The sequence below is a fragment of the Melanerpes formicivorus genome, unplaced genomic scaffold (assembly GCF_026170545.1).
Source record: "Melanerpes formicivorus ecotype bairdi unplaced genomic scaffold, bMelFor1.0.p_v2 SCAF_66, whole genome shotgun sequence".
Classification (NCBI taxonomy): Eukaryota; Metazoa; Chordata; class Aves; order Piciformes; family Picidae; genus Melanerpes; species Melanerpes formicivorus.
In genome coordinates, this window is record NW_027142418.1 from 2,614,695 (window position 1) to 2,626,103 (window position 11,409).

An 11,409-nucleotide genomic window follows, 5' to 3' on the forward strand; every position below is an offset into this window, starting at 1 on the left:
CCAGCTTTTGGGGAAAACCCATGGTGGATCTTCCCACCTAAGGCTGATCAGGACCCTAATTTATGATCTGTGTTGTCAAACTGCCTGTTACAAGCACAGACCTTCAGTGGCAGCTTTCAATGACTTCTTTTTCTTCTCTTTTTAATGCATGTGTAGATGTGATGAAAGAATGTGGAAGAAGCTAATGTCCTACTTGGAGACCACCAGTCCTGATGGGCACGAAACAGTCCCTGCAGAGCTGACAGAGAGAGCCACACAGCTACCCCAGCAGCTTCAGCTCAAAGGGCATGAGGTGACAAAGCTGGAAACAAATATGGAAGAGGTAACAGGTGGCAAGCAGAGCCTGGAAGAGTCATTTCTGTACCTTTGAGTAGCTGCATGTGTGTGCTTCTATATTTTGTTCTGGCCATTCCATGCCCTGGTACTGATGCTGCTCACTGTGCTGTTAGTTTGCCAGCTCAGACATCTCCTGCTCTGCTGTAACATCTACACTGCTACTGTGGTTCCCACCCATGTGTGTGAAGGATGAGATGTGTACCACACACAGGCTCTCCACACACTATCCTCTAGTTAAATGACTGAAGGCTGCTTAGCCTGGAGAAGAGGAGGCTCAGGGGAGACCTTCTTGCTCTCTCCAACTCCCTGAAGGGAGGTTGTAGCCAGGTGTGGGGTGGTCTCTTCTCCCAGGCAGCCAGCAGCAGAACAAGAGGCCACAGTCTCAAGCTGTGCCAGGGGAGGTTTAGGCTGGAGGTGAGGAGAAAGTTCTTCCCAGCAAGAGAGATTGGCCCTTGGGATGCGCTGCCCAGGGAGGTGGTGGAGTCACCATCATTGGAGGTGTTCAAGAGGGGATTGGATGTGGCACTTGGTGCCATGGTTTAGTTGATTAGATGGTGTTGGGTGAGAGGTTGGACTTGATGATCTCAAAGGTCTTTTCCAACCTGGTTAATTCAATTCTATTCCTATTCTATTCTATTCTATTCTATTCTATTCTATTCTATTCTATTCTATTCTATTCTATTCTATTCTATTCTATTCTATTCTATTCTATCCCATCCCATCCCATCCCATCCCATCCCATCCCATCCCGTCCCATCCCATCCCATCCCATCCTACCATGGATTTTTCTTTCCTTTCTTTAAAGATATTGATGTTTTTGGTATCTCAGGGCAAGGACTCCCACACCCTGGTTAGAAAGGAACAGGTTCAGAGGATTTGAGTTTGCTAGCTTCAGATCTGCTGCCTGATCATCCACTGTCCCCTTGTGGTTGTGCTTGGGAATCAGCAAAAGATCCTTGCCTCATGATGTTACAGATTTTTACTGCCAGAAATTTTCCTCAGTTGCCACCATTCCAGCTGGATGTGGCACCATTCCCCACCACTCTTTAGCAAGAGCTAAAGGGTTGGAGGCAAGAGAGAGGCTGGGGCCACACTCTGGTCAGTGGTGTCCAGCAACAGGACAAGGGGCAACAGGCATGAACTGGAACCCAGGAGGCTCCATCTGAATGTGAGGACAAACTTCTCTGCTGTGAGCCCTGGAGCAGGCTGCCCAGAGAGGTTGTGGAGTCTGCTTCTCTGGAGACTTTCAAAAGCTACTTGGACACATTCCTGTGCAGCCTGATCTAGGCAAACCTGTGTGAGCAGGGGAGTTGGAGTGGATGATCCCCAGAGGCCCTTCCAAGCCCCACCACACTGAGATTCTGTGAACAAAAGTAATCTTCTCTCTCAGTCACTCCTGTGCCCAGCATTCTGAACCCCCTCCCCTCTCTGTAATGCCCTGTTGCAAGCCCCAGTCTAAATGTACTCATTAAGATTCCACTGGGAAACAAAATCATGTTTGGGTTGTGAGCCAGATCTGGTGGCTCTGCTAATCCCTTGGTGGTGTCCCCCTTTGCATCTTTAGTGCAGTTTGCAGTTCTAGAAATGGCTAAGGAGAGAGCTGAACTCACCAAGGTCTTATATGCATGCTCCTTATACAGCCCTTTTCTGGGTGGAAATTTCTACCCTAATTCATTTGAATAGGTGGTAATGGATGGGAGGGAACTCCCAGGCCACAAAACACTCTGAGTGTCAGCAGAGTGAAACAGGAAAGCAATCCCTCAGCCTTCTAGAAGGTCATTGTGGGTTTTGGCAGTGCTAATGGTACGTGTTAGCTGGTGCTCATTCCCCTATCTGCTGGAGAGCAGCCTGTTCACGAGCTGTCCATGAGCCATCACCACTCTTTTGAGCTCTACAACAGCTCCAGAAGTTTGGATGACTTAATCTAATCCACCTGCCAAGCCATGAGTCAGCATCCCTGCGTGAACACCCCTGTGAGATGAACACACGAAGACTTTCCCCTATGGAGAGCCAGCTTTGTCATCCCCCAGGTGGCAGCAGCTCAGCTGGGACTCTGCAGGCTGTGGGAGGTCTTCAATGGATTAAACAGCTGGTTTCCTTAATGATACTGCTGATTGCCTCCATGCTGTAAATGCCATCTGGCACAGGCCTGGACTGAAGGCACAAAGGAGTTCTCTTCCCCTGGACAGCTGAGGCCATCTCATACCAATTAACAGAGAGCTACAAAGGTCATTTGGTTGAAGTCTAAAATAGACTTTGCTGATACACAGTTAGCCTACTTCAACAGCCACCTCATCACCTACAAGGCTGCTGCTTTCCTGAGGTCTTTGTTTCATTCATAGGTGAGAATTAGCATCTTTGGGGTCTGTTTCTTGTGCTTTTAGACAGTGGCTTAGTGTACCCTCAAAAGATTCACCCATATCAGCTGCCCTGACATCTAGCAGCTGTATTTACTTCATCAACATCTGCACTCAGATGATAACAAAGCAAGTATTAGGAGTAACAGATGGAAAAACTTCCACACCTTTAAGGTGACAGAGCCCTGGAGCAGGCTGCCCAGAGAGGCTCTGGAGTCTCTTCCTCTGCAGAGCTTCCAACCCCCCCGGCCATTGTGATCCTGGGCAAGCTGCTGTAGATGCAGGGGGGTTGGAATGGCTGATCTCCAGAGGTCCCTTCCAACCCCCACCAAGATGGGATGCTCTGATTCTGTGATAGTTAACCCTAAGCTACTTGCAAAATATAGGCACTGAGGAGAGATGGTCAGTAGGGAATGGTGCCACATCCAGCTGGCAGCCAGGCACCAGTGGTGTGTCCCAGAGATCAGTGCTGGGCCCCATCCTGTTCAATATCTTTATTGATGATCTGGAGGAGGGCATTGAGTCCATCAGCAGTGAATGTGCAGATGACACCAAGCTGGGGGCAGGAGTTGATCTGTTGGAGGCTAGGAGAGCTCTGCAGAGGGACCTGGACAGGCTGGACAGATGGGCAGAGTCCAAGGGCAGGAGATTGAACACATCCAAGTGCCAGGGGCTGCACTTTGGCCACAGCAACCCCAGGCAGTGCTGCAGGCTGGGATCAGAGTGGCTGAGAGCAGGCAGGCAGAAAGGGACCTGGGGGCAGTGGTTGACAGCAGCTGAACATGAGCCAGCAGTGTGCCCAGGGGGCCAAGAAGGCCAAGGGCATCCTGGCATGCATCAGGAACAGTGTGGCCAGCAGGAGCAGGGAGGTCATTGTGCCCTGTGCTCAGCACTTGAGTCCTGTGTCCAGTTCTGGGCTCCTCAGGTTAGGAAAGATGTTGAGCTGCTGGAAGGTGTCCAGAGAAGGGCAACAAAGCTGGGGAGGGGTTTGGAACACAGCCCTGGGAGGAGAGGCTGAGGGAGCTGGGGTTGCTTAGCCTGGAGAAGAGGAGGCTCAGGGGAGACCTTCTTGCTCTCTCCAACTCCCTGAAGGGAGGTTGTAGCCAGGTGGGGGTTGGTCTCTTCTCCCAGGCAGGCACCCAGCAGCAGAACAAGAGGCCACAGTCTCAAGCTGTGCCAGGGGAGGTTTAGGCTGGAGGTGAGGAGAAAGTTCTTCCCAGCAAGAGAGATTGTCCCTTGGGATGTGCTGCCCAGGGAGGTGGTGGAGTCACCATCCCTGGAGGTGTTCAGGAGGGGATTGGATGTGGCACTTGGTGCCATGGTTTAGTTACTCATGAGGTGTTAGGTGATAGGTTGGACTTGATGATCTCTGAGGTCTTTTCCAAACTTATTGATTCTATAATTCTGTGATTCTATGCCAAGAATGTTCTGGAGGGCAATGCAGTTGTTGGGGGAGAGAGTGCACAGCTGCAGTGCTTTTAACTTCCTGTGTCATTGTCCAGGTAAGAGGCCCACTGCTAGGTGAACTGCAGCAAAAGGTGGAGGAGACTGAACTGTTGAAGATGGAGCTGCAGATGTTGGAGACTGAGAGAGTTAGGCTGTCTCTGGTGGAAGAGAAGCTCATGGATGTCTTACAGCTTCTTCAGCAGCTTCGAGACTTGGTATGGTAAAAAGGGGCAGCCCAGAGACTTAAAACTGCTTTGGGTAATGGCCTTTCCAAACTGGAAAAAGCATTTTTATACCTGCTAGTAAGTACAAAGTCCTTTACACCAGCACATACTTGGACCTGTGTTTGCCCTGAGAACTGCCCAGGGATTGCAGAGAAACCTCTAGCCCCCTGGTGCTGACCTTCTAAAAGCAGCCTAGGGATATCCTGGGGTCTAGCACTCCAGGTTCCCTGTATCCTCTGAACAAAAAAAGCAGAGGACACCAGGAGAACCAAAATGCTGTTAACCAGAAGGATTCTAGAAGATTATTTTTCCCTTCTAGGAAAGGACCTTTTGTTTAACTGCATCCTAACATCACACTGAGTCAAGGGGCAAACCCCCTTCCTATTTACCAGAGAGCTCTTGGTGGTGAGAAGTTTCTTTCCCAATTCATAATCCACATATGGATTGATCAAAGCTGAAGCAGTAACATCCCAGAGGTATGTGGCCAGGGTGGCAGTTCAGTCCTTCCAAAAGGAATCAGATTAAATCTCCTGCTGGGCAATGCTAATGGTAAGGGCTGGCCAAAAGCTGGGCAAATTGCATCATCTGTAGGGCATGGAGTGCTTTAGGGGTGCACTGGACTGCTAGGAACTGATTTCTTTGATGATGAGTGAGGGTTCTCTCTGATTTCCAGCAAAGCTGTTGCCTGTTATGTGTGAGATGAGAAAGCCTCCTCAGATGATCCCTTGACTTTGTTTGAACTATGCTCATGTTCCACTGATGGCTCTAGGCAGCAAGTGCAATATCCCATAATTTGGTGGTCTCCTGTTTGAGCACTTGACATGGAAATCCTGCTTCCCTGTTGCAAGTCTGGCACATGCATCAGCAAAGCAGCAAAGGCTTCACCTTGTGAAGACCATGACTGGCAACAAGCATGATTTGCTCTGCTGTGTCAGGGCTTCAAGACGCCATGCAGTGGTCAGTTGTATCACTGCAGATCCCTGCTGCCTAGGAGACAATTCAGCACACACTGTGCCACGTGGCAGGGATAACAGCACTTGATGCCAGTCATTGCTGGAACCATGCCACCCTGTGCTGCCAGCTCCCACAGCGCTGACACAGCTGCCAACAAGCAAGATCCTGGGCAGGGTTCCCCGTAGAGCTCAGCAAGCATCCCCCAAATCCCTGGTGGGATGGACTTCAGACAAGAGAGAGCTTATTCCTGTGGGGTCAGGTGGCACTTCCCCAGCATGGTCACCTTCATGTTGTCCATATCCCCAGCATGGTCCCCTTCATGTTGTCCATACCCCAAGCACCTCATTTGCAAGAGAAGCTACCACAAAGCAGGGACTGTCCAGAGGCAGCTGCACCTCCCGTTGGGCCTGTTGAAACCCGACGCTGTGCGGCTGAGGTCAGGTCAAATCCCAGCACACTGCTGCCCACTGTGCCCCAGTCCCCACGGGGGGGAGACCAGCAGAAGGCAGATGACCAGTAAAAGCAGGCCCAGCTTTGCCTGGGCTGGTGGGAGGCACATCCTCTTTCTGCCAGAACATCTTCCATCTATTTCCACTTCTTGAAGCTTTAACAAGACCAAGCTGTCCCTGCAGATCCGGGCGCTCCAAGTGCTAATTAAACTGATTGCAAACCCATCTCCCAGCAAGCAGGCCTTGGTGTCTGGATGCAAATTAAGGAGGTTTGTTTTTCCAGACACCTTATGCAACGTCCCAGGAGGTTGCTGACAGAAAAAGACCCTTCTGACCCTGAGTAGCTTTTCCAGGCCTCTTGCTGCGGGTCACGGTCCTTCTGCCTGAGCGTGGAACCATCAGTGGGCACAGCACTCACAAGCTCTTCTAGGTTCTTTGTACCTAAAAGGGCTCCAAATGGTTCCCAGAGCAGCTGGGGCCTAGCAGCCACTCTGAGACCACACCACAAAGTCTGCTGGATCACATTTCAACACAGGCAGAGGACTGAGCAAGCTTTGGTGGTGCATGCCCTGCTTACACTGCCTGCCACTTAGGGCTCTTCAGGCACAGGCTCTGGGAAAGTCTGCATTGTCCCACTGAATAATCATGATTGCTCTGTCTGAAGCCATATTAAAGGACTGCAGCCTTCCACAAGCTGCTGTTATTTGAGCAGTATCTCAGCTAAAATGCTTGCAACTGAAGGCACTGTCAGGTGTTGTGTTGCCAGGCTGCAGTTTGACCTTGGTTTAATTCGCACACGCTCCTCGAGTCTCTTGCAGCCCTTTAAAGAGGAGGAGGCCTTCCCTGTGTCCTAACCCTGCTTTGTGTTTCACAGAATGTGTCCAAGAGAGCCCTGGGGAAGATCCTGCTGAGCACTTTGGAATCCTGCAGTGACCCCCAGCCTGGTAAGAAAAGAAATCATAGAGACTCTATACAATCACAGAGCTGTCAGGGCTGGAAGGGACCTCAAGGCTCAGCCAGCTCCAACCCCCCTGCCACGGGCAGGGACACCTCACACTACAGCAGGTTGCTCACAGCCACATCCAGCCTGGCTACAAACACCTCCAGGGATGAGGCTTCCACCACCTCTCTGGGCAACCTGTGCCAGTCTCTCACCACCCTCATGGGCAACAACTTCTTCCTAACATCCAATCTCAATCTACCCATTTCTAGTTTTGCTCCATCCCCCCCAGTCCTATCACTCCCTGACACCCTCAAAAGTCCCTCCCCAGCTTTCTCGGAGCCCCCTGCAGATACTGCAAGGCCACAATTAGGTCTCCTGGGAGCCTTCTCTTCTCCAGACTGCACAACACCAACTCCCTCAGTCTGTCCTTGTAGCAGAGCAGCTCCAGCCCTCTGCTCATCCTTGTGGCCCTTCTCTGGACACCTTCCAGCACCTCCAGATCCTTCCTGGCACAGAGGCTCCAGAACTGGACCCAGAGCTCCAGCTGTGGTCTCAGCAGAGGAGCAGAGGGGCAGAATCCCCTCCCTGGCCCTGCTGGCCACACTTCTCTTGCTGCAGCCCATGAGTCACCTATAAAGACCAAGAAGCAGGACAAGTGTGTCCTTTGGGAGGAATAATACTGAGCAGATGAGGAGGGAAGAAATAGGTCAAATACTGGGAGACTGGCTAGGGGGCAAGAAGCATGATGCAAGGTTACCCACAGAAAGTGAGGCTTTGTGGGCTTTCAGGAGCACATGAAGGGCTGTTTTTCTTAGCCAATTTTACATTAGAGTTTGGCCTTAGGGGAACAACTGAGTGTCCCACTACTGTCTGTAGGGCTTCAGTGATAGGAGAAAGTGGAAAGCACAGCTAGGTGTGTAAGGCACCTGTTTGCCAGGTTTGCTGTTGGGTTCCTCTGCTGCAATCCAAACAAGATAGACAAACCAGAGTCCTTCTGGAGAGAAACTGGCTCAGACCTGCTCACTCCTCTAGTGATAGCTGTTTGTGTTCCTCTCATGAAAATGAAACCTGCCAGCTCCTTTCCCCTGACAGTGGACTGATGTGCCAGAGCTGCCTTTGCAGGGCCCATCAGGGGCTCACAGCCTGGAGGTTGAGGTTTGATGACTTTGTTCCTATTAGCAGAGCATTTGTACTTACCTTCAAGAAATGAGCATCCTGTGCTCAGCCTAAGCAAATGGCTTGGAGGGGCTTTTAATTGGCAGGCAGTGGTCAAAAGATTCTAAAAGGCTGGAGGTGGCCTGAGGGTTTCATTTTGGAGAATGTTATTAGCAGTGAGTTAAGGAGAATAATGCACAAACCCTTCTGGGTTCTGCAGCTGCAAAGCCTTCTTGTTATCTGTGTCCAGCAATCCAGGGCACAGGCAGCCCAGAGATAAGCTGTGCTGCTCCAGAGGGGCTGCAGAGGAAGCAGACAGACTTCTCTTGACCCCAGGAGATCAACATGGAGAAAAACCATCTTTGAGCCATAGGACAGATGTTGTCCTGGTGAGAACAAGAGGAGAGGCTATTAATTTCCACAGCACACAAGTGTCCAGAAGGTACCTGCACAGGAAGCCTTCAGTGATGCTGCTGAAGCCAAGTACATCCCTCTGTAACTGCAGCACAGCTTCCTCAAACCACCCTAACAAGTGAGGTGACCTTATGCAGCTCTCTGTCCCTGCTGCATCACCGTTGCCATGAGCCATCTGCTCTGCTGCTGAATTCCTGCCTGTGCTCTTGATAGGACTTCAGCAGCTTTCCTAAGTCTTTGTAAGCAGACATCTCCTTGAGTCCTGTGTCCAGTTCTGGGCTCCTCAGGTTAGGAAAGATGTTGAGATGCTGGAAGGTGTCCAGAGAAGGGCAACAAAGCTGGGGAGGGGTCTGGAGCACAGCCCTGGGAGGAGAGGCTGAGGGAGCTGGGGTTGCTTAGCCTGGAGAAGAGGAGGCTCAGGGGAGACCTTCTTGCTCTCTCCAACTCCCTGAAGGGAGGTTGTAGCCAGGTGGGGGTTGGTCTCTTCTCCCAGGCAGCCACCCAGCAGCAGAACAAGAGGCCACAGTCTCAAGCTGTGCCAGGGGAGGTTTAGGCTGGAGGTGAGGAGAAAGTTCTTCCCAGCAAGAGAGATTGGCCCTTGGGATGTGCTGCTCCCTCCCCTCCCCTCCCCTCCTCTCCTCTCCCCTCCCCTCCTCTCCTCTCCCCTCCTCTCCGAACCTCTCCTCTCCAAACCTCTCCTCTCCGAACCTCTCCTCTCCGAACCTCTCCTCTCCCTCTCCTCTCCCTCTCCTCTCCCTCTCCTCTCCCTTCCCCTGATTTCTCCTCCCTCTCCTCCTTCCTCTTTGACAAGAGTAAGTGGGTGGTTGGGTTGGCAGCTCTTTGCTGTGAGATGGGACAGCCTTTGTTGTCTGCAGTGGGGCAGTGGGTGTAGCAGGAGAGCCAGGCAGCAGTCCTTGCACCTGGTTCCACTCACATTTTTGCAGGAGCTCGTTATGTGCTCTCAGCATTAAACACCTGATGGCACTGACTTGGCACGGCCCCTGTGGAGAAGAGAGCTTGTGTTACCTTTGGTAACCTGCAGCCTCCTGTCTTGGTCCAAAAGCTGACAGCTGCCATTTTCTTCCCAAAGGAAAAGCACACCTCTTTGAAGTCCTGGATACTCTCCACCAGGAGCTGACAGCCTGCGAGCTCTTGCAAAGCCAGCCTGCGGAGAAGGCCCAGAGCCGCCAGTCCTTGTCCAACCCACTGCTCATCTCCTGCTGAGCAGCAGTGCCAGCTGCAGCCTGCACCACCAGCTGAGCAGCGCTCCTGCTCCCTGCAGGGACTCCTCCTGAAGGGACAGGACGTGTCCAAATCACCAGAGCCCAGCAACGGATCAGCTGGGCAATGCTGCTCTGAAGAAAAATGAAGAGAATACCAGGAGAGAAAAGGACAGACACAGGAGAAAAGACATCCCCATGTAGCCTGGAGGCAGCAGACCAGGAGGAGCCCTCTCTCCATGTCCTGAGTTCCGCCTGCTGCAACTCATGAAGCTGAAGCGGCTGCTCAGAGAAGGACTTGGACTTGGACTTTAGGATCTCTCTCTCCCTTCCACCAGTGGAGGACAGCACAGCCAACAAGGATGACCTCTCCTCCACGCCAAAGCTGTAGCAGCCTTCCTCCACAGACCCAAACTCTCTTGGGGGGTGAGGGGTGTGGTAATATAATTCCTTTTCTCTTCTCTGTCCCTCTTCTCTCTCTCTATTTTTTCTCTCTATTTTCTCTCTCTCTCTATTTTCTGTCTCTTTCTCTCTTTTCTCTGTTTTTCTGTCTCTCTCTCTTTCTCTCTCTATTTTCTGTCTCTCTCTTTTCTCTATTTTCTGTCTCTTTCTCTTTTCTCTCTATTTTCTGTCTCTCTCTTTTCTCTCTCTATTTTCTGTCTCTCTCTCTCTTTTCTCTCTCTATTTTCTGTCTCTCCCTCTTTTCTCTCTCTCTCTCCTTCTAATCCATCCACTTTATTCTGTTAATAAATAGCCTCAAGAGCTGTTGATGTTTTGGCCTCATTTGTGCCTCTCATTTCGTAACACAGGAATATTCAGAAGAACTGAGTCTCTTATCCTCTCTGGACTGAGAAACTGGCTTGTGCTTCTGCCACAAAGAACTAGGAGATAACTTATCTTTGTCAAGGAGCAAACAAGGACAGGAGGAGGACACTGAAAAATTATCAGTATTCAAGTGGCTCCCCCTGTGTCCTGACTGCAGAGCAAGAAGGTTGTAAGAGCTGAGTGGTTGTAGTCAGGGATGATGTCTGTACTGGAAGCTTTTGTTGCCTGATGGTTCTTGTTTTGCTGATGATCTGATTATTCCTCCTTGATTATTTTTTCCTCCCCCCCAACTACAAGTGGAGCAAAAGCTCCCTAAGGAAGGTGAGCTCCAGTGTTTTGTGAGGCATTACCTACCTCTGAAGGCTGCCCCAATCATATTGGAGTGAAGGAGAAGGTATGTGGAGAGCATTTAAATTAACAAAACAAATAATACTGTTTTGAACTAAAAAATATGCAATAGAGTGGGAGGCTCTTAGTCTGGTTTTGTGCTGATCCTGGACCTCAAGGTGCTTGCAGGTGCACAGAGCCAGCCCATGCAGCAGGGCTGCTTTCCGTCTTGTCAAGCTCTGCGGCTCTTGGCAGCAGAGGTCGGCTCTGGGGACCACAGTAGAAGGCAGCAGGGCTGCTAATTGCCTATGAGCAAACATCTGTCATGCCCAGGGCTGAGGCACACCACTGACTCAGCTACCAAAGGATTGATAGGCACCCCAAAAACGTCAACAGGTATTGAGAGTCATTTGAAAGTCGCTCTCAGATGTGTTCACGTTTCAAACCTCACAGCCCTCTGGGGCCCCTCTGAGCCCTGCCATCAAGAGCATGTAGCACATCCTACTGCCATGGAAACCATTTCTAGGTCACCTTTACATAGCAGTGCAGAGGAAGCATCTTACCATCAAGTCCACCATTAAAGCACAGCCCATTCCAAAGCCCACCATAGCTACCAGCCTAACGTTTAGGGTAACCACACAAAGCAGAAAGACTCCCCCCAGCAGAAAGATGGGAACACAGACACCAGGCAGGAAGTCTTACAGAGCCATAGAATCATTTAGGCTGGAACAGACATTTAAGATCATTGAGTCCAGCCAT

General features: G+C 50.9%; 1 protein-coding gene across 3 annotated transcripts in view; it reads left to right on the forward strand.

Annotated features, from left to right (window-relative positions):
* The window catches only part of EFCC1 (EF-hand and coiled-coil domain containing 1), a 72,371-nt gene extending 62,090 nt beyond the window's left edge, over positions 1 to 10,281 (forward strand). For 2 of the 3 annotated variants that reach the window (XM_068162635.1, XM_068162636.1), the window contains exons 5-8: positions 157 to 322; positions 4,196 to 4,354; positions 6,641 to 6,710; positions 9,369 to 10,281. In XM_068162635.1, coding sequence (XP_068018736.1) covers positions 157 to 322; positions 4,196 to 4,354; positions 6,641 to 6,710; positions 9,369 to 9,502 — 529 coding nt within the window. In that variant the 3' untranslated portion in view covers positions 9,503 to 10,281. The remainder of the gene's footprint in view (positions 1 to 156; positions 323 to 4,195; positions 4,355 to 6,640; positions 6,711 to 9,368) is intronic. The other variant, XM_068162637.1, reaches the window with a different exon arrangement.
* The last annotated feature ends 1,128 nt before the right edge of the window (positions 10,282 to 11,409 follow it).